Here is a 24,021-nt window from a genome sequence, read left to right as displayed (position 1 = left end):
TGGCACACCATAAAGTAACACATTATACATTCATAAAGAAATGAATGCGCAAACATGTTGGGATCTGCACCAACTAGCCTATAAATAACCCCGATATTTACTGACAATCAAATGATAAACAAACAAAAGAACATGCATCGACAGCTGTTCAGCTTAATTCCTTCCAATTAGTCATTTCTGTTTTTTTTCTTCTTCAACAGTTTTAAAACAACAAATACAAATCCTAACTGCAGTCACAAAAAATAGAGAAATGGCACTTTGAATATATTCATATATAGTTTTATATATAATATATATATATATATAGTCATACTGATAACATGAAATAAGGGTCGAGTTGGCTTCTTTGTTGATTATGGTATGGTTCCCCAGTGTTGTGTTGAAACCATGCGAAATCATGCACATATGATACAGTCAGATAGGTCTATTTACATTACATTCATGCGCTCGTGCACCATTTCCCAATTCTTCTCTCTCAGATCCTCTGTCTGATTGCGGCAAATAGCAGTACTGGGAGGGAGGGGCAGTGGGAACGGGTTCTGTACATATATTACAGTTGAATCTGTAGCAGATTTATATCAGTCAACCGGAGCAAACAGAAAAGGTCTCTTTGACCAAAGCGAATGGAGAAGCTTTGTGGCATTTTTTTTCTTCCACTGCGGTCGTGTCAAAAGCCACGCAGTCATCCGTCTGTCTCTGTCTGTATATGTTTTGTATTCCAGCCTTTTATTATCAGCAGTTGTTTCTACGCATCGTTTGTCGTGGCGAGGTGGGCGCTACAGTCGAAGCCCCTGTGCGCGCCCCCATCGGCGTGGTATGGCCCGCTGTGCCAGTAAGACGAGTCGCACACTGTCTGTAAGGAATTGATCTCCGACGCAGACGAGTTACCATCCCTCCGCTTTGATCTCTTCCGATTCCGCAAGATGAAGACGAGCATCCCCACCACGGTGAACGCAGACGTGACAAACACCAGCAGCAGCCCGGGGACCAGCACAGAGATGGACACTCGACTCGGCTCCAGATACGAGTTCGAGCGCGTCCCCGCGTCTGCGGAGAAAGTGCTGTTTTTGGAGAGGGACGTAGGGTATATCTTGTCATACAGTTTGGGGCACATGAGATCGTTTCTGACTCGACGGAAATCCCTTTTCCAGAACTCCTCTGGAGACTCGCACTTCAGGTCGCTCACAATCACGTCTGCCCCCAGTTTCTCCGTCCACTGTTTGAAAGGGACAATGTTGCACGAGCACTCCCACGGGTTCCCATGCAAATCAATCTGTATGATGGAATTGAGTTGTTCTAAGACACCAGTAACAGGGAGGTATGCGAAATAATTATTATGCAAGCTAATTTTCGATAACGAAATTCCGAGAAAAGCATCCACAGGGAGCGACTTCAGCAAGTTATTATTGAGGAAGAGAACCCTCAGGTTGGGCATAGGGCTGAATGCACCTGCCACAATGAGCTGAATATCATTATATTCCAAACTGAGATATTCCAGGTTTTGGAGACCAATAAACATTTCCGCCATTAGTGTATCCAGGTAATTCTTATCCAGGTACAGCCATCTTAACTCAGTGAGGTTGTGAAAAGTGCTGTTTTCAATCACTTTGATGTTGTTTCCTCCTAAATCAAGTAGGTTCAGGCTTGAATAGCCATTAAGTTGATTCTTTTTAATCGCATGTATGTTGTTATCTCTCATATTTAATTCGTGCGCAGTCAGAGGTTTGGGTTTTAGGTTAGTCAAACTTTCTATCTTCTTGCCCTCACAATTAACCCCTAACCCCTGCCTCGATCCAATGAGCTTACAGCCGCATGGCTGGGGGCAAGATGCGTTGTGCAGCTCTTTCTCTCCATTCACACCTGTCATAGATGTGGGTTTCGTTTTCAACTGCCAATTTTCACGCGATTTCGAACGTCCCTTATGTCCGTTCCCAGGAGTGGAGGACCGGGGCTCACCGTTCCCTTTGTAAGCCGTTGGCGCGGGTCCCGGTTCTGAGGTCTCGTCTTCGGTAGGAGGTGCGACCAAACTCTTGTCGTCGACATTCTTTGAAGGACACAGCTCCATCTCTGATGTCTCGTTCAAGTCGTTCCCCTGCAGTTTTGTCGGCGCCTCGCATATGACCCTGCCGATGAGCGCATTCTGCGGGATATTCTCCAGCCATTCCTTCAGGGAAACCAGGTCGCAGTTGCAGTCCCAGGGGTTATCCTCCAATAAAACCTCCGCAATGCCCGGTATCTGCTCGAGAATCCCCTCGTAAGGCAACGTTTTGATTCGGTTCCCTCGCAGGTCGAGGTGGGTGATGGGGACATGCAGAAACACGTTGATAGGTAGTGCACTGATGAGGTTATCGTTTAGAATTAACACTTCAAGTTTATTTAAGTCCCTGAACACAGCGGGGTCTATGTCCCTCAGTAGATTAAAATCAGCCTGAAGGTATTCCAAGTCGTCCAAACCCAGAAACGTGCTCTTTCTGAACGACCGTATCTTGTTGTTATTTATGTGAAGACGTTTCACCAGCTGCAGTCCCAGAAAAGCGCCGGGGACTATGTCGTGCAAGCCGTTGTTTTCCAAATGCAAGCTCACAGCATTGTAAAAGTTAGCAAACTCATTGGGAAACAGCCTGGATAGAGAATTCCCGTGCAATAGCAAGTGATAGAACTGGGAGCTAGGGCCAGTCAAATGATGCAGATTAGTAAAGCTCCTCTTTTCGCAGTCAATGTGCAAATCGCCTTCTATCTCATTGCATGAGCAGATCTGCTCCTTACAAATGTCCCTTGTAACATTTCCAATAGCAACACAAAGAGCCGCCTTCAGCAAGACAATCCAAAGCAGCATTTTCAATACGAACAATTCATCACCGATTCCAAGACATACGAGCTGTGATTTTGTTCAGCTTTATCAAAAATAAAAAAGATGGATCGTCGATCTAAAAGAAAAGACGACAGTCTTTTATTGTATCCATGCTGCATCTAACCTATGTCCAGACTGCCCAGCTTCAAAATGACCATAAATGCTTCAAATCGTCGGAATCATTTTGCTTAGCAAAACCGCACCTCGATGAAAACAATGGACAACAAAAGATCTCAATACTGCCCGATACATTTTGGGCTTTAGTTCAGTAACTACTGACCTTGCAAAATTAACAATTCCGTGTTTTTTTCGTCGTGCTGCGGTATCAGTAGGAGCTGTTCTTTCTCCTCGGTGCTGAATTCACACCCCGCACAAAATATAGTGCTGATCACGTTGCCTTTGTAAAAATCCCGCATTCCTTACATCTTTTTTTAGGTTTCTTCCTTGTTTCCACTGCTCCCCTTTGGTGATTTTGATTCGCAAAGAGGTTACCCAGAGACAGTAGTCATTCTATCCCGTTGCTCTTAGAAAGATCTAACACCCTCTACTGAGCTGCAATGGCAAAAATCCATCGTCTGAGGGAATGCTGAAAAAAATCAATCCACATAGGGGTGAGCGATAAAACGCGCACACTAACAGCTATCCATTTGTTGAGTCTTTTTGACATAGTTGATTCCTGTTGACAATAAGATACAGCATTTCAGACGTATCTCATTATTTCAAATTGTGCGGGTTGAAAGCTTGCTTCACCTCCTGTGTGCTTCAAAAGTGGGCTAGACGGCATCGCACAGTGCCAGCCTATTGGAGACACATCGGTTGCAAACGAGTGGTTAGGAGCTCATTTTATGTCTAAATTGGACACATTCATTTTTTTTTAAGTCTCTGGTGTATTGGTTCAATCCCTTATTGTAAGTGTTCTCCTGTGTGTCTGTCAGACTCATTTCTCTCAGGTATAGAAACCGCTGTTGAATGCGGTAAAATAATTAACTGCTAAGGGCATGCAACAACCATGCAAAACCGCGCTCTCCTTTCACTATAACAAACGATGCGTCAGTGTAGCCTAAATGCGCACGTACGTCACGAGTTTTAAGTGGATGTTTGCAATGAATAGGCGAAAGTAGCCTATACGCTCCCTTTCTGTCTCCCTTTCTAAACGCCTATCCTTTGGAAACATGTTCCACCTTCCTGGTGCATACAATGTGCAATCTCTGTAGCAGGAATCTTGAGCTGACTTCCCGAATTGGATCACTGACATCACACCTCCCCCCCCCCCCCCCCCCCACACACACACACACATACACAAAGACCATAAGACCCCCGCTTACAGAGTTTGGAGGTCCCTTCTAATACTTTCTGACCTGCAGTTTTTGAACACGTGATTGGAGTGTAACCTTGACGTCCACCTAAATGTGCTAATGTGTGTGTGTTTGCCTGCAGATGTACCGATCGGTTGGCGTTCCACCGGGGGGCAGATCAAAGCGTGCAGCGATGTGTTCAAGCTAAACTAAGTAACCAATAGTCAATCTGGCCTGCCAGACAAACAGCTCAGAGGGCGACAAGCAGTCAAGGGCACATCATTCCTGCACACTCATTCATCGGCAACAGGGAGATGTGTGTATTTGTCTTGGCATGTGTGTGTTTGTGTGTTTGTGTGTGCATGTTTGTGTGTATGTGTGTGTGTGTGTGTGTGCGCACGTGTGTGTGCATGCATGTGTGAATTTGTGTCTGCGCGCTTGTGGGTTTTGTGTGTGTCTGTGTGTGTGTCTGTGTGTGTGTGTGTGTGTGTGTACACGCATGCTTGCGTGAATCTGGTCTGGGGGCTATAGTGTTTGTGTGTGGGTGGCTAGGGGGGGGGGAAGGTAAACTACTGAAACATTGCTTAGTCATGCTCAAGCATTTCATATTCACAGAATTATAAGCCTAATCATTTTTTCCAGCTTGTAGTCTACACACCCAACAAGACTAGACAACACAGATTATATTTGTGGCAACTCACTTATTTTCTGTATTCATCATTTTGCATTGTTTTGCTAGGTTAATTAGATCACTGTACACCAGGTATTAACTGTATTCATGTATGTCCCCATAATCTAACTCGTACAGTATGTCATCTGCTGCAGATATTATTCTCTTTGAGCACATACAGACAAATACCTTTAGCAACAATGTACAATCTTAAACATAGCAAACAGCATTTGGAAGCAGAACAATGGGAAGTGGGCCTGGTAACACGCTTGTGTAGCCTATACTGCATGTCAGCATGCATACCAGGGCCAGTTTTACAATGTCTGTCTGACAACTATATGATCCAGTGCAACAATAGGAACAAGCAGTCAGACTGAGTTTGACTCTAAATTATTTTTAAGAGGCCTTGAATTGCTGCTAGTATAACAGCAACCAATGATGCTTCAAATGTGTTTAGTGGCCTACTGATTTAACAATTTATGGTCCCTCTTTTAGATAATTTTCATTCTTTGTTCAGATGCAAATCAGGCAAATCAAAGCAAACGCATTCATATTTGGGATAGTTTCCCAAACCAGGCCAGATCCAGCCTGGCTTTGGGTGGGGCTGGCTTGTTTCTCTTAAAGGAGTACTTCACCACTGGGAATGTGAAAGTCAATTGGAATTGGGTCATCTATGTAGTAGAAATGTGCAGTTATTTGTGAAATGTGTGCTTTATGGCCAGAGAAAAGACAGAAAATTTATTTTCTGCTCAATCAGAAGAAACCTACAACTACCACAATGCACTGCACTTCCTGCCTTCTGTGGCCACACCCAATGGGTGGCGCGTCAAAGCCGTGAAAACTATTGATGTGGACCCAGATGAGGAACCCACCACCAGATTGTGCGCAACCTTGAGGAAAATGCATTTGCCTGCATGCTTTGGTCCCATTGTGTTTTAAAGCTAATAACTCCCAGCTATAGTCATCTGCAGGCAAACCAACCCCATGGATTTACTCAAAATGGTTCAAAATGGTTCAATGGTTTCAGTTTACTTTGGGCAACATATGCTAAATATCCTGAAGTAGGCTACTTTAGGTTTCATTTAATATGCAGTGTACAGGCATAAAACATATTTACTATTTTGTGACAGTAGTTCAGCATCTCAAGTGTTTGTCCTCAACCTTTTCCCCAAGCAGAAATAATTAGGTCTAATACAGTAGTGCAGCAGTTCCCCATTCCCCCCCTCCCCACAACGCTCACCTGCTTAGCTGTGGGGCATAAGGTCCTTACACACCAAACACCATTTATTTGCACGATTAATTTGCAAATAATAGAATTAACTCCCATGAATGAAGAATCATACACATCAAATGTGAAGTTTCGCAGGGTGAAAAAGTGGAAGAAATGTAATCGAAACTTTCATGTTTTTTGCGTTTATTCGCCAGTGACAAAATCAGTTTGACCAACGATGTTGCTCGTTGTATACGTCATATTGAAGCAACAGTGGTGGCAGTTGTGACAAAGTAGCCTATATAATGTAATATAATGTAATATATATATATATATATATAATGACACTATATATATATATATATATATATATATATGAAATAATTAATAATGAATTAATTATTAAAATTAATTTATTGTATAATTAATTATTAAATTATGAAAACAACAACATTCATATTGGTCCTCTGCCTACATGTGAGGGATGTATCACCATGTGATAGGGTGATGTACACACATTCGAACGGATAGTTACAGGTGCTCGACTAAAACATGACATGAGTAAAGAATAGAAGTCCGCACACTGTCTTAATGCTCCCAAGGGTGAATTTAATGGCACAATGTTTCGGCCGATGTGGCCTTCGTCAGGTGCAATACCAAACATGTGAGAAGGGCTGGGGAATATATACAGGAGGGAAGTGGGTTGGACCCGAGTGGGGTCAAGAGTCCAAACCTATTAGACATCTCATATCCTGAAACAGTGTATCATGCACACTAAAGGCATACACATGGGAGGTAGTGATGGTCATACTGTAAAAACAGACCACAGGCTCACATGTCAATAAATACAGGTTTAAAAGTAATGCAGTAAATGCAAAATCAGAACTGGCTAGTGAGATACAATTTATAAAAATGGTTTGATGTCAAACTCTTCATTGAGGCCATGAGGAGACATTAAGGGTGTTAAGGGCATAGATATAATAGGTCTCCCTTTTCAATAGAAGCTTATTGTGGTCCCCACCATGGGGTGGTCTATCAACCCTTTCAATGCCCATGTACCGTAGAGAGATGATGCTGTGTCCCGCCTTTTTGAAACGTGCAGCACTACGCTCATCTCCACATCTAATAGTGCTGCTGTGTTTGCTGATGCGAGTCCTGAGTTGTCTATTAGTCTTGCCCACATAGGCAAGACCACAAGGGCATTTGATGAGGTACACTACATGTGTGGTGCTGCATGTGATCATGCCCCTGACTTTAAGAGTCTTACCACTGTGGGGACGTGTGTAGGTGATGCAGCAGGTGGTGTAGCCACATTGTGCGCAATTACCACATTTGTAGTTGCCCTCAGGTATATCCTCAAGGAAGGTATGTGTCTTCTCTGGAATGTAAGATTTCACCAGCTGGTCTCGCAAGTTGAGGGGACGTTTGAAGACAACAGAGGGAGGTGCCTTAAACATGGGTCTGAGTTGATGTGTAGATAACATGTTTATTAGCAGCCTCCCATTTCCCCCTTCCTCAGGTTGCTTCTGTATATAAGAATTTGTCCTTATTTTGCTTGCCTGGGTAAATAAAGATTACATTTGAAAAAAAAAAAGTTGGGGATCTGAATCAATGATATACCAGTGTTTGTTCAATGTCTTTTTGATCTCAAAACCAACTGGAGAATATTCGGTAAAGCATGAGATGGACTGGTCCTTGGTGGTTCTCACACTACAGTAGGTTGTAGACACTGTTTCTGTGTGGAAGTGCGCTAGCGTTCAGAGGCCCTGTCTATCCACTCTGTTCTATAGTTTCTCTCTTGAAACCTCCTGTATAGGTCAGTGGATTGCTTCTTGTACAAAGCATCAGAGCCAGTTGTAGCTGTCTGTCGCTCTGATTCCTTGTACAAGAAGCAATCCACAGATCTATACAGGAGGTACAAATGACTGTAATGTAATGTAATGTTTCAGGAGAGAAACTATAGAACAGAGTGGATAGACAGGGCCTCTGAACGCTAGCGCACTTCCACCTGACGAAGGCCACATCGGCTGAAACGTTGTGCCATTAAATTCACCCTTGGGAGCATTAAGACAGTGTGCAGACTTCTATTCTTTACTCAGGAATGCATCACCAACAATACCTCAAACTGTGTTGGAGCCATAATGTCGTTTTGTTTGTCTTATTTAATCCATCTAAAGCACTGTATAGGCTACATGCAGTTCAACCCGAGGTGGAGCATTATAACTAACGTTAGCGAGAAGCAGATTTGAATGAGAAGCACAAACAGTTTTGTCAATGGCAATTGAGGGTGACTGGCTTGCTCGAGTTGGAATTTGCTGAATGGAATACCATTGGAACTGAATATGTGCATGCTACAGTATCTACCTGTCCTAAGGTGAGCATATTATGTAAATTATGTAAATAAATGGATCACGGAATCCAAAGATAGGCCATGTAATTTCAGTTGACATTGGTTTATCTAGCACAGCACGCATCCAAACAAGTATACCCATGTAGCCCCTCAGTGGCTGTCATTATTGTTTAAAATAAAAACTACAGTGTGCCACAGACATCCTACCTCATACAGTAGGTCCTGATGCTGACCATGGTACAGTTTGCTCAGCTGAGCTGGTGAAACCACATGTTCCGCCGTCCTCTCCAAATGAACGAGTTGGCTGTGATCTGCCACGAGCCACACAAATCTGAATGGAAGAAAATCAAATCTAATCAAACTTAATTTGTATAGCGCATTTCAGAGGCAACACAATGCGCTTTAGTAGTGTGAGAAATTGAGGTAATCCAATAATTGGTTTGAGGCAATGGTTTCACTTACTGTCTTGTGGCCACTTCTTAGACATAGCTGTGATTTTGTGCTTGACTTCCGCAGTAGCGGGGGTGGGATTGGGCGGGAGGGACAGGCTGAGAGAGAGAACAGCAGATGGAGAGACACTAGGGAGGAGAGAGGGAGACAACACCGTATAGCAGGCATGTCTTCCTACCTCACCCCTGCTCACCCTTTGATTGTAGACGCACTATCAGATGTTTGGTTCAAATGAGTAGAACCCAATCCCCACCCATCCTAGATTATGTCTAACCCCCACCTGGTCTCCTAGCCCCAAGCAGCTACTGGCCGGGTCTCCTAACCCCAACCCAGATTTACCCCGGTAGACCCCTAATACCCCTGACCCTAACCCACCCCCTACAGGGGACTATGCACCTATCTGACAGTTTGGCTTAACATCAAATCACCCTATATATAGTGAGATCCCATGTCACATATCACAAAGCTGTCAGTCATAAATACACATTTGTCAGTGCTGCATGGGTTCACTTGATCAGACAAAGCAACATTACACACGTAGTATAAGGGACTTCTCACCTACAGTATCTGACGGTCTAATTGAAGTGTAACTGAAACTGGTTCGTGGTCTGAGTAGTAGCACGTTTTGACACAAGTGGTTATACACTGTACACCCGGAGATATGAATCGTATGTATATCTGGTCCAGGCATCGGCCCTTTATGTGAGTACCTTGAGGAGGGTGAATGGCAGCTTGGAACTGATGCACCCCCAGCAATTGCCTGACTGGATGATTGGTGTCATCTTTCTGGAAAAAGTTCCAGTCTCCCAGGATAATGTGGGAAGTGGAGTCATCTTGTATGCAATCTGACAGGGCAGTCAAGAAGTCATGGGGTGCATCATTAGACCTGTAGATATTAGTGATGGTGAGCAGATCTGATGAGATGGATGTTATTTGGAACTTGTCATCAGTGGCATCTCTACAGAATGTGGGAAGTAGGTGGCGAGGCCTTTCCTGTGTCCTGTGCTGTTGAAGTGGCTGAGTCTGCCTTCCAGGTGGAATGGCTGCTCCAGCTGCTGATTGGCTGGAAGTGATGTCTCCTGGAGGAGGATGACTTGTGCAGACATGAGATTAGGGTCTCTCTGATGTCCTGTATATGAGCTATTAGGGACACAGTGTTAAGGGACACAATCTCAAACTCTCCTTTGGTTGACTGAGGTCCAGCTGTTCTAATCTTTCTAGCTGTACAAGTGCATGTGGCCAATCAGTGATTTTTTCTAAGGGGAGTGTCTCTAACTTGTACAGTTGCCAAAGACCCTGGACACGCGAAAGCATGACATAAACCATAGCTTCCTCAAGCCAACATTTGAAATCCAGAATTAGTTTGTCAGGCTTTTTAATAGTGTGACCTTGAATTGTATGTGCTGTTGTACCCCTGGCTAAGAGTAATGGGAAATGTATCAATGTAGCAGTGGCTGTACTGTTTTCTTTTCTCATTCTAGTAGGTCAATGGCAGTGGCATTCATATTAGGAAAGTCTGTCAAAGTTAATGTGTTGTCTCTTCTCCTTGCCACTGTCCTCATTGTTAAATTGCACCATAATATCCTTGACTACCGTTTGGTTGTGTTAGTACTGTATGTTGGGCATTCCTGTATTTTAATAGAGGATGTTTGTGAGTCGTCTACTGTGCAAGCAATCTATAATCTTGTAGAGTAGTTTTCATTTATCGCTATACATTATTCAGTTGACAAATACGAACTGCTCTATGCTGTAGCCTAATATCTTTCCTGGTGGATAGTTGCAATATATTATTTTTGTACTGTACCACTCTACCGGCGCTGAGTTAGAAGGGGCAGAAGTGAGGGAGGAGATGGTGGTGTAGGAGGAGATGGAGGTGTAGGAGCAGATGGTGGTGTAGGAGGAGATGGAGGTGTAGGAGGAGATGGTGGTGTAGGAGGAGATGGAGGTGTAGGAGGAGATGGTGGTGTAGGAGGAGATGGTGTAGGAGGAGATGGTGGTGTAGGAGGAGATGGAGGTGTAGGAGGAGATGGAGGTGTAGGAGGAGATGGTAGTGTAGGGAGGAGATGGTGGTGTAGAGAGGAGATGGTGGTGTAGGAGGAGATGGTGGTGTAGGGAGGAGATGGTGGTGTAGGAGGAGATGGAGGTGTAGGAGCAGATGGTAGTGTAGGGAGGAGATGGTGGTGTAGAGAGAAGATGGTGGTGTAGGAGGAGATGGTGGTGTAGGAGGAGATGGAGGTGTAGGAGGAGATGGTGGTGTAGGGAGGAGATGGAGGTGTAGGAGGAGATGGTGGTGTAGGGAGGAGATGGTGGTGTAGGAGGAGATGGTGGTGTAGGAGGAGATGTCGGTGTAGGAGGAGATGGTGGTGTAGGAGGAGATGGTAGTGTAGGGAGGAGATGGTGGTGTAGGAGGAGATGGTGTAGGAGGAGATGGCGGTGTAGGAGGAGATGGTGGTGTAGGGAGGAGATGGTAGTGTAGGAGGAGATGGAGGTGTAGGAGGAGATGGTGGTGTAGGAGGAGATGGAGGTGTAGGAGGAGATGGTGGTGTAGGAGGAGATGGCGGTGTAGGAGGAGATGGAGGTGTAGGAGGAGATGGTAGTGTAGGGAGGAGATGATGGTGTAGGGAGTAGATGGTGGTGTAGGAGGAGATGGAGGTGTAGGAGGAGATGGTAGTGTAGGGAGGAGATGGTGGTGTAGGGAGGAGATGGTGGTGTAGGAGGAGATGGTGGTGTAGGAGGAGATGGAGGTGTAGGAGGAGATGGTGGTGTAGGGAGGAGATGGAGGTGTAGGAGGAGATGGTGGTGTAGGGAGGAGATGGTGGTGTAGGAGGAGATGGTGGTGTAGGAGATGTCGGTGTAGGAGGAGATGGTGGTGTAGGAGGAGATGGTAGTGTAGGAGGAGATGGTGTAGGAGGAGATGGCGGTGTAGGAGGAGATGGTGGTGTAGGAGGAGATGGTGGTGTAGGGAGGAGATGGTGGTGTAGAGAGAAGATGGTGGTGTAGAAGGAGATGGTAGTGTAGGAGGAGATGGTGTAGGAGGAGATGGTGGTGTAGGAGGAGATGGTGGTGTAGGGAGGAGATGGTGGTGTAGGGAGGAGGTGGTAGTGTAGGAGGCTCGTTAAGCTCATTTGGAGGCGGTACCAGGCAAAAGAAAGTCTTGCTAGAACAACACAAGAAACGTGACCGAAGAATTAAGGAACTGGAGGAAAAGTTGGCCAGTTCCGAAGGTGCTGCCTCCACAAAGCCTGGTGAGTTTGTTAGTGGGATATTCTGGCTTTCGAGTGTTTTTTTGTACGTGGAACTACAGCTGTATGTGAGCTTCTGATTTTTATACAGTAGCCTACTAATTGTTTTCAATTTATCATACATTTGCCGGTATTATTTGTAGATGGACTGGAACGATGACAGTCTGTTCTTGAGCACTGAGGGCTCTGCTGGTGGAGAAGAACAAGCAGCCCCCCAGGAGGATGAACCTGCTGAGGTGCTGGATGTTGGAGCAGGAGACCAATAGTAGGTGATTGATATGAAATTAAATGCATATTTTATTGCTATTCAGCTGCTCAGACATAGGCAGAGAGGTGACCTTTTGAAAACATACATGCAGTAGGGGCAAGGTTAGGGTTAGGGTTAGGTGAGTTAACCTTAGTTAACATAAATAACATTAGTAAATGGTTAATAGAGACATTAGTTAACTGTTACTTAATGCTTAATAATGCATTAACTAATGCATTAACCCTTATTGTAAATGGTAAATGGACTGCACTTATAGCGCTTTTCCACCTTAGCTGCACTCAAAGCGCTTTACAATAGCCTCTCATTCACCCATTCACACACCTGCTGGGAGCTGGGATTCGAACCACTGACCCTTCGGTCATTGAACGACCCTCTCTACCAACTGAGCTACAGCCGCCCCAGAGAGGCACTGACATTGTAAAGTGTTACCGCTGAAGTTTTTCCCCTTCTTAAACTGATTTATGGTTTGTTTGTTTTTATTTTTAGGGTGGTAAGGAGCAGTTGGCAGTCTTGGGGGACCAGCATACTTCTACCCTCAGGCCATCCACATCCTGAACGGGGGCACTGCAGCGCCAGCCTCATCAGAATGCACATCCACTGGAAAATATTCAACCCTTTCCGTTTATATTTTTTTACTTGTATTTTTTCAATCTAGATGGAAAAGAAGGAAGAAACCATTATTGTTCTTACATTACTTAATTACATAGAATTTCACTTCAAATTATACATGATTCCGTGTATATTTTGTGTACTTTGATATTCTGTATATATTTAGAATTTAGTAGGAAAGGAAGGAAGACACAATTAGGGCTTTTGATTTCTCTTTTTAGAGTTTACCCTGCCTTGGAGAATAGCCTACAGTACTCTCAAATAGGACAGCTAGGCTGGCGCGCCCAAAAACTACAGTGCCAGCTGAAAGAGGTGGGGGTACTCAGGCTTGTGTTTGTGCCAGTAGCCAAGTGAAACCTCCGATCTTGGGATGTTCAGGCCCTGACACACCAACCAAAAGGACATCAAAGAACTAGCGTGTTCGTTTCTGGGCTTGTGTGATATGAAATAACTCCACACCACCAGGTGGTAGTAGTCTGTATCATCAAGGGGGAAACAAGTCCACCGGATGTATAAAACGTGAACAAGAGTGTTTGTTTAGCTACATATACTGTACAGCTCTCTCGCTCAGCATCGACGGTAATCTCTGAGAATGTCTACTAACTTGTGTAAATTGAAGAGGTCAGCTAAATTGAAATGAGCATTGTTGTTATCAGCCCTGGCTCCTTGTATTGTAGAAAAGAAGAGATGTACTGTAGGCGAAATGGGTGAAAACAATCAAGGAACTTTCCGGAACTTGTATCAAGAGCTAGAGATAAATGAAATATCGCTCAGCTCTTTTGTGATCAGCTCCACAAGTTGAAGGAACTAGTCTGTCCACTCATCCACAGGCTAAATCACGAACTACCGCGATTGTATCTCCACGAACGTGTGAAGATAACTGCGCTTCTGGGTAACAGGTAAGCTAAAGGTTTATGCTGTGTTCCATTTGTCTACTGTGTGTACGATTGTTTTATTGAGACACAAATGAGACAGAAATGTTAATAAAACTATTACTCAATTTTCACTTAGATACACAGGGGGCTCCCATCTTGTTCACGACTTGCAGAGCTAGCTGAGGGTAGGGAAAAATGGTACACGAGTTCACGAGCCGAGAAACCAAGTTGTGACGGGCGTTCCAGTTAAAACTGGGAGTAGTATCTCGCGAATCACGACTTCACGAGCCAAATGGAACACAGCAATAGATTACATTTTACACAATTACATGAACAATTACACAATTACATTAACGTTACAACATTTTTCAGTTTGTGCATTATTATAGTTTCATTGGTATCATATGGTTTCAAGGATTTTGAATAAAGTGCTTAAACTTGTGTGCTATGTGCTGTCCCATTATATGGGACAGCACCCGGTATATGATATGTTTATATATATATATATATATATATATATATATATATATATATCTGTTTTAGATACTCGATGTATATAGTGCAGTCTGTAGGCATGTGGACAACAATAGACGACAATTCCTTCACAATGCAGGCTGTGGTGATGAGCCCTCTCTATGCTCAAATCAGATGCTGATGGGCCATCTCTGCTAAAATCACACTTCCTGGCATATTGTGGATGATAATGGGAGACAATTGGGTGTATTCACACCAGGGTCACATAGGATACACCTGAATGGAGGTGTAGCCCCCACCTGGACAATCAGTGGCCTGTACATTTCATGAGTTATGCAATTCAAAAATGTTTACCTTGACTTAAGGGTCCAAATAAATAACATGATACATGGTATTGTCTTGTTTTCCAGTGCCCAGACACAGTAGAAGAGTGGCAGCAAGGAGCAGATGGATTCCAGGCTCAGGGGAACTTCCTTAACAGCCCGGGTGCTCTGGATGTGAAACACATCAACATCCGCCCCCCACCAGGAAGAGTCCCAAGAAGATTGAGACAAGACCCTGACCTGCGGCAGGCCTCCCTAATGCTGTGTTCACACCGGACGCAAATTTTTCCTGCGGCGCGGCGAGTTTACATAGAAAGTCAAAACAATTCGCGCGAACTGGGCGGCAGGCGGCACAGGTGGCGCGAATCGCCGAACTCGGCGGCGCAGCGGCCAGGATTCGCCACGTGGCGACATTCGCAAAAGTTCAATTTTTTGAATTAATTAATCCCGCGGTGAGATTGGGCGAACTGGGCGGCGCAAATTTTCTCGCCGCGCCCGGTGTGAACACAGCATAACACACACAACCAATGCTACAACACGAGCAAAGCTGCAGAGGGATGGACTACGCTGTTAGTCTGTCTCTGAAAGCGGGGTGGTGCCTTTTAGCGCCTCTTCCTCTCACCACCCTTTAAGCCATTACCAGACAGTATGGAGATCACCAACAGTCTCTTACACACCTGACTCTCACACCTAGCTACTGTAGCTAGATAACTACCCTATCTATCTATTCTGTTCCATCTGTAACTTACAAATGTTAATGGACACAAAATAAGTCTCCTAAATCATTGAACTATCTTCTAAAAATGTATTTTGCATAGTTGGCCACAGAAGATGTTATCTGTATAATGTACAGGTGTCTGTGGATATTTATAGGACAAAGCTCTCCAAAGTTGTTTCAGCACAGATGTTTCCTATCTCCTCTGTGTTTCAGCATCTTTTCTCCGTTCAGGTCCTGACCACTGACATGAACCTGCAGCAGTGATCCACCAAGCCAGCCAGCCAATCAGCTGCTGCACAGACACCAAGCCAGCCAATCAGCTGCTGCACAGACCAGGAGCATGGGAAGGGCTTGACGCAGGCGGAGACCGAGGCCCAGAGACTGTGTGTGTGTGTGTGTGTGTGTGTGTGTGTGTGTGTGTGTGTGTGTGCGCGCGCGCAAACATGTCCTCCTTTGTGGTGTTATGGAAATTGCGACCCGAGTGATGAAATATCTCTCACTGGTTCAATTCAATTCATTCCCAAGACAGACTTCAAAACAACAGACGTAAAAGCATGATTCCTGCTTGACCTCGGAGTGGACGTGTGCATGTGCGCAATACAGTGCAACTACAGTCACCAACCTGTACTGCGACGACTACCACAAAAATGACCAGGTACAGTATACTCTCCTCCTATATACTGTACATTATCTCTCTCTCTCTCTCTCTCTTTCTCTCTCTCTCTCTACATATATATATATATATATATATAGAGAGAGAGATAATGTATATAGGAGGAGAGTGCTGTCTGGGGGGGGGGGGGGGGGGTGCTTGTGACTAAGTGAAAAAATCTCACTCCAAACTTTTGGTCAAACTTGGCAGCACTGCGCTTGGCTGTTTTTTGCTTTATTCTCATTTCCAAATTGAGAGCCTATTCACTATAGTGGGCTGTCCACTAAGATGCCTCCGGGTTTGAGCTCATTTTGGCTGCAGTAGCGTTATTGCTAGGCACAAACTTATGCCTTTTACAGGGAAAACGCCAAAAACGCAGAAGTGTCATCCAGGCCACGCTAGAAAATGCTTTACACCTGATTTAAGCAGTCATGTCAGTGCTCGCTGCCTGGGAGATAAACTCCAGTCAAATGCAGACTGGCCATTGGAGTTGAACAGGACCGATCAACAGTACTAATGCTTGTCCTATTATCAGGCTTTTTTTTTTAAAAGGCTTTCCACAAATATATTTGCAAATACGCTATTAAATCAATGGTTCTTACATCCCTGTTTGGGGGATAATTTTAATCAACCTATTGTTTGTCCTATCATCAGGCTTTTTTTGTGCGTGGCTGGAAGCCAGCACACCTAAGATAGCATTTGTCTGGTTATCAGTCCCTCCCTCCCTCCGGACAATGTTAGCCTGCATCTCTCTGTTGGCACCACTAGAGGCAGTAGTCCCAGCACACCAAAATCAAGAAGGACACCAAAATCAACCCGCTGAACTCCACTGCACAAGTAGAGTAGTGGTGAGAGCTCCCACCAGGGAGACCAGGGTTCAAGACCCAGTGGGGATGACTTAATGGGACTATACCCCAAACCTCCACATGTTCATCCTTTCACTCCAACCTTTACCCTTTGCCTTATAGGTCAGATCCTGTCACAACCCCAACCCTTATTCTACCCCTAACCCACACTAGGGACTCGAAGAAGGATACCAAAACCAATCCGCCGTTCTCCACTGCACAAGTAGAGTAGTGGTCAGAGCATTGGACTCCCAGCCGGGAGACCGGGGTTCAAATGGTAAATGGACTGCACTTATATAGCGCTTTTCCACCTTAGCGGCACTCAAAGCGCTTTACAATGGCCTCTCATTCACCCATTCACACACACATTCACACACCAATGGCAGTAGCTGCCATGCAAGGTGCTAACCTGCTCATCGGGAGCAATTTGGTGTTAGGTGTCTTGCTCAAGGACACTTCGACATGTGGACAGTCGGAGCTGGGATTCGAACCGCTGACCCTGAACGACCCGCTCTACCAACTGAGCTACAGCCGCCCCGGTGGGGATGACGTCATGTTATCATCAGTGTAACTGCTTTAGCCAAAGACCGCTACCATTAATGTTATGGAAGCTGCTGCTAGTTGTTGGGAGCTCATGAGCTAACAGTCTATCTCACTCTTATTGTGATGGATTGGCATTGGACACATTGGAACTGATGTGTCCAGGCGACAAGACCCATCTTTATTTATCAGATATTATTTCATGTCATTTCCATTCACAGCTATTTTAGTGGCATGACTAGCTTCCGTCCTACCAGTCCTGCACAGAAACAAGCCAGCCACGCACATAAGCCAGGCTGGACCTGGCCTGGTTAACAGGCTTTCTACAAATATATTTGAAACTGGTCATGCTAGCCTGCTCTTTCCAAATAAATGTTAAGCTTGTTTGATACGTTATTTGCCTGTCTAGCCATCCAGTCAATGACGGTCAAGCTGTAGGCTAAATGCATTTCTTCTGAGCTGAGCAGCTCTGATCAATTTCATAGCATAGGCTACCCATGTATCTGCAGTGAGGTTTAAAATAGTAGGCCTATTCATCTCTTGGTGATGTTACAGAGTCACAACATGCTGTCCATAAAGGAATGGATGAAGGACTTAAAACGAACTGATTATAAGGACTAGGGACTAAGGACTGCTCCAGACCTACATCGAAGAGGCTTCTGAAGGTGCTCTGTATAGGGGGCAGCCGGAGACATAGACGGATTATGGACCGGGCCAATGGGGCCGGCGCACAGGGGCCCTTGACTACCAGGGGCCCCGAGGGGCCCTGGGCGTTCGCGAAGCCCATCAACAATCTTTTTTTAAAGGGCTTTATAGGAGGGCTGGGGGCCCTGGTAGTCAGAGGGCCCTATAGGAGGGCTGGGGGCCCTGGTAGTCAGAGGGCCCTATAGGAGGGCTGGGGGCCCTGGTAGTCAGAGGGCCCTATAGGAGGGCTGGGGGCCCTGGTAGTCAGAGGGCCCTATAGGAGGGCTGGGGGCCCTGGTAGTCAGAGGGCCCTATAGGAGGGCTGGGGGCCCTGGTAGTCAGAGGGCCCTATAGGAGGGCTGGGGGCCCTGGTAGTCAGAGGGCCCTATAGGAGGGCCGGGGGCCCTGGTAGTCATAGGGCCCTATAGGAGGGCTGGGGGCCCTGGTAGTCAGAGGGCCCTATAGGAGGGCTGGGGGCCCTGATAGTCATAGGGCCCTATAGGAGGGCTGGGGGCCCTGGTAGTCAGAGGGCCCTATAGGAGGGCTGGGGGCCCTGGTAGTCAGAGGGCCCTATAGGAGGGCTGGGTTTGATGGATCAAACTTTGCCAATAGCTCTAGTATGCCCATGAAATGTCCATTGTGAGATGATCCCAGTAGCTCATCACCCCCCCTGAAAGCAAGCCCTCTCTCTCTCTCTTAAAAATTGTATCACGGCCACAACTCTTTTTAAAACCTCCCTCCAGTACTGCCTCTCTCCATCAATTTGTTTAACTAGCTCGGAGTCAATTGTTACTGTGCCTCTGGAGCGCAGGTGTAAGGCTACCATGCAAGCGCTACGTTCCTCGCTTCTCTCGTGTTCACCTGCTCTCTCCGAATGCTTCCAATCACAAAATCCATCAACAAAAGTATTGTGCTTGTTGGAAAACAGTTTGCACAGCAAAAAATAAACACAGCCTGTTGACAGGGAGTAGAGTAGTCACTGTCTAGACACAGTTTGTCCGTTCAGTAAAGAACAGCTGAGAAATTAATTAGTAAAACTCCTACTGTTACCCCCAATAGCTTTATCCCTGACCGAGGCTGGGTACTTGGCACTTTGATTTTGGAATGGAGCTGCTCCTTTTGCAACAAGAATAGACTTGGCTTGGTCGCTGATAGCATTTCCCCATAATGCATCCCTGCGGAATGTGAAGGCGCAAGAGACGCTACCCTAAGTGAGTCCTCCACTCCACTAAGACACCTTTGAAAGCCTGGAAGAAAGGACTCATATAAGATGGCGTCAGCCTCACAGCACCTGTGATGACCCTCCCGCTCCATCTGCCGGGGTGTTTGTGTGTGATTGAATGAATGAATGAATGAATGAATGAATGAATTAAAGTTTATTTTCGTGTCATGTCCGAGGACCCATCCCTTACGGGATTATAAGACACCATAAACAATAAACAATAATTAACTATATCACATACACTTATCACAGTTTGTTAGCTACGCAATGTACACCAAACAATAACAGAAAATAAATAAAAATAGGTATTTCGTCAGAATCCAAAATAAATGCATCACATAAAAGTTATCTTTGTTCGTTTATCCCAATATTTCTTTAAATATTCTGCAAGTGCAAATACCCTATGACCAAAAATCAATTTTAGTCTCTCTGCATCACTCAACTACATCAAATCAAATTTGTTACATCTCTCAAATAATTTTACTAACGTAAATTTGACGTAACTTATGATATAAGGGGCAATTAAACACATGTGTTGTTTGTGTTTTAGTGTATCCAGTAGGTGGAGTCAGGGAGGGGGATCAGTGGTAATGAGGATAAGGGGTGCCCCTGGGTCCGGGGGTGCCCTGAAGATAAAACCAGCGTCTGGAATTGGTTCTGTCTCTTCCCCTCCTGAGCACCTGCTGTTTGGTTTGTTTAGGGGTAGTTATATGTTATATTATTAAGTTGCATACACCACTCGTACAATTCACATTCATCCACTCACTACAATGCTATTACTAATACTTCACACCTCATTCTTATTTCATTAAATAATCTGTTAATTATGGTTTGGGCGTGTTTTTGTTGTGACTCTTACACGCTGGGTCATGACAGCCCTTAAGCGGGCCTGCTGTGCGCTCCTCTCTCTTCTCAAACCCTGGCCAGAGGGATGATGGGGGATTGAGTATCAGTGTGAAGAATCCTCCGCTCCCCAGGACAGCGTGAGGGAGCTCAGAGAAGACTGACTGCTGTGAACCCTGAAGGGTCTGGGACACGCGAGTGACACACAGAGTGACACAAAAGGTCAAACCTGGTTGGCTAGATCTGCCGATTTATGTTTTCTGTGTTTTGAATAACAATGTCAGTTTTCATAACACTGTGTAGACTGTACTTACAAATAGACTGCTTTGTCCCAAGTACAGTAGTGTGCATAGGGAGACAAGGAGACTGGTCATAGATGTTTAACAGAACTAATTCATAAATATAACATGCTCTTCCATGTACTCATATCTGACCTACTCAGAGCAAAAGCATAGCAGAAAACAACATTACATGTAGTACCGATGCACATACTATATTATTTATATACTATAACAGTTTATTGAATATGACTGAAACAATGTGCAGATGATGGAGATGTATTACTTTAAAGATGCATCAGACAGATGAGAGTTGCTGTTAACGAGACAGTGTTTTATTGACAAACAATCAAACAACACTTCATCCCGGGTTGACTGCAATCAACTGGATTCATGAAATGGTACCACAGACACAAATAACAGTCTGATGATGACGTATTAGCACGACATGACTGGACAATCAACGGGTTGTCTGCTGGTTGCGGTGATGAAGCTGGCCCCTATCCTGGCCTGTCCTGACCAGTCACCAACTAAACTTGCAACCTCAGCATATGCAAGACAGTAGGCCGTAGCCTATGATATCTAATCATTAACCATTGGGGGACATGTTAAGGAATAAAGTGTAAGGAGGGGTGGGGCCTGTGCTTGGGCTGGGCCATCTTTTGGTATGGTCTCACCTTGGAGCGCTGGCTTGTGTCCTGACTTGCCTGTTTTGTTAACGGGTCCAGTAAGAGTGTATGGTCTGGTCATGTTGCTCCGCTTATGCCAATAGGAGCTAGCCCTGTGGGGCGGAGCTCCACAAAATAGAACGATGGCTACGTATTGCAACCCTAGTTCTATGAGTGGAGCGGAGCGGAGCCCCACAGGGCGCAGACTTTGCTGAGTCCCAGTCTGCTCGCTGAAAGTTTCAGCGAGGAGCAGTTGTGCAGGCAAAGCTAGCATACAGTGGTGCACCGGACCTGGTTGGGCACAGGTGCATGTATCTTTTTTTCTCTTTTTTCTTCAGTCTAATGCAGCTGGCTAGGTTTCACAAGCAGGTAGGAACTAGTAGGAACTAGCCCTGTGGGGCTCCGCTCCACTCATAGAACTAGGGACGATGATAACCATCGTTTTCCCTCCGTTTTATTTGAGTATTAATGTTCTTGAAGGGTGTAAGGAGATATCTCGGCCATTGTGTTACACACGACTTGTCAGATGATAAAGATATACAGAGACAATGTTGTGAACTGTATGCTCAGGCCAATATGTTAATACGAACATGTCATATGTGCCCTTCTGATGTCAAAGCCTCACAGTTTGTAGAATACTGCACGCCGCTGTATCCCGCTCACCTGTGGGGCAGCTATGCTGAGGGGCAGCCATGCAGTGTTCACCTGTGGGGCAGCTACAGGAAAGGCAGTATGCAGAAACTTAATGTGGCTTATAATGATGCTCTAGGACTGCTGCTACCAGCAGTTCCCAGGTGGCTCAGTGCCAGACAACTATTTGTTAATGTGGGGATACCAACTTTTCATGCACTTTTGAGAAATCTTATGAATAGATCTATGTGTCGAATGGAGGACTGTTAATAATGTTATGGAAAAGTAACAATAGGTTTACGTCTAACATGTGGAGAGACTGGCGCAAGAGCCTCTATGGTAATCGAGAGGCCTATATTTTCTATGTTTTGTATTGTGTGTTTTTTCTACTTATTGTTTTTATATGGAGCATGAGTCCGGAATAAAACTGAATTAAAATTGACCGTACTGTTTCCACGTTTATCTCAACAACTGGCCAATGTAAGACTTTCACAGTCAACAGGTGTGTTCTTCTGCACTCCCGAACCTGCCACTTCGTCTGTAAAGTTGTTTGGATCCATGATAACAAGGGACAGATTAAAAGGCCACCAGCTGGCTTACGATGGTACCAGCTAGCCATCTACAGATAGCCTGGCTTTAGCATTGTAGCTTACCGTAGGTATAAAGGAAGGTCAAAATAATGTTACCTAGCGAACATAATCTGTTTGATACACATACAGTGTTTCCCTCAGGATGGCAGCAAGGGTGATGAGTGTGCACGTGTAATCGGGTGATGAGTGTGCACGTGTAATCATGTAAAGCTGTTGAATTGGTCGTCTTCTGAGTAAAATCAACCAAATGTCAAGAGGTGGACATCATTGGATTCCTCTCGACCTACATGATCTAGTTGAGTTGATTATTATCGTTATAAGCATGGAAAATAACTGCCTATTAACTGCCATTCAGTTGGTGCAATACATGCAACTGTGTCATGGCAAGTCAAGTCCATTTTGAATGGGAATAAATCTTAAAGCTAAATCATATCTAGTCAAATCAATAGCTGGTTGTTCAAGTGTTGAAAATAATTTTAAGGGTATCCTTAGTTTTGGATGCATTCGTTTTCGGTTTCTGGTGTACACTGCAAGTGATTTGAATAGTGAATTTTAACTGATTCAGACAATTCATCTGCCTCTGGTGTTGTGACTAATTTATAGGGCTTAGGCTTTCTATAGCCTATAAGTGCACCCCCGAAGAGTTTGCTGTATGGGTCACAGATTTAATCAATGATAGAAGTCTAGACTTGTAGGCCTACGTGTTATTATACATGGACAACAACAGGTGGCGCCAAATAGCCTGTTCCCCTCCTGACTGAAGGAGGGGAACAAGCTATTTGCCGTTCAACTTTGAGAAACGATGGTTACTTATTGTAACCTTAGTTCTATGAGTGGAGCGAAGCAAGCCCCTTATTGGCTTATCCAATTGTAGCTAGCTACACTGATTGAAAAAGAAAAACATTCACACACCTGCGACCTATCAGAACAGGTGCCCCACTATTTAAGGTAACCAAACGCTCTCATTTTCTCCTAAACTGAAACTTACAGCGAGCAGACTGGGGTTCTGCAAAGTCTGTGCCCTGTCTTCACTCCTATAGGGTTACGATAAGTAACCAGGGTTACGATAAGTAACCATAGTTCTATTTCATGGAGCTCCACCCCACAGGGCAAGTTCCTTATTGGCCCATTAACAACACGTGGGTAACATGCCACACCAGAGGTTGGCACAACCCAAGCACTGGCCCCTACCCACCACACTCAGCCACCTGAGGGCAAGGTAAGGCAATCTGCGCCGTTCAGTAGCCAAGCCATCAGCGGCCGACCCAAATCGAGCCGTCGAAGCGAACAGGTCCACCTCGGCCGCCTCGAACCAGACCCAGAGTTGAGCCACAATCTGGGCTCCACTCGTCCGGTTATGACAACAAATTGGCCCTGACTTTCAGGCGACCAGCTATGTGCCCATGGCCACAGCTCGGTGGGGCGCCGGCGAATGGACCCCTCCCTGCTGGTTGATGTGAGCCACCGCGGTCTGGTTGTTACCAGTAGGTTGATGTGGTGCCATTTTCTGATCGCCCATAAACCACCCACGGCCTTGGACAGACATGTACCACCTCAGCCTTCTAAGGACGCTTCTGTGAAAACCGTGACGTGAGCCAAAACCCTGCCTATTGGATCGCTGTGTGCAATTACATGCCGGCCTCTCCAATAGCTTAGGTCCGCGTCTAACTAACTCGGAACCAGCACAAGGCACCGTCTTGGGGCCTCACCTGGTCATTAGCATAGCCAGCGGTG

The 24,021-nt window shown here is 45.2% G+C and overlaps 1 protein-coding gene across 1 annotated transcript; it reads right to left on the bottom strand.

Moving 5' to 3' along the window:
- Nucleotides 1–745: 745 nt before the first annotated feature.
- Nucleotides 746–2,836, bottom strand: slitrk1 (SLIT and NTRK like family member 1; the record flags this gene model as incomplete). Its single annotated transcript, XM_084446729.1, has 1 exon — nucleotides 746–2,836. The coding sequence occupies one exon, from the start codon at nucleotides 2,834–2,836 to the stop codon at nucleotides 746–748; it is 2,091 nt and encodes a 696-aa protein (XP_084302855.1).
- Nucleotides 2,837–24,021: the final 21,185 nt, after the last annotated feature.

The sequence above is a fragment of the Borostomias antarcticus genome (genome assembly GCF_949987555.1).
Source record: "Borostomias antarcticus genome assembly, chromosome: 12".
Taxonomy (NCBI): Eukaryota; Metazoa; Chordata; class Actinopteri; order Stomiiformes; family Stomiidae; genus Borostomias; species Borostomias antarcticus.
Note: the sequence above shows the minus strand (reverse complement) of the source record. Positions and strands in the feature narration are given on the sequence as shown.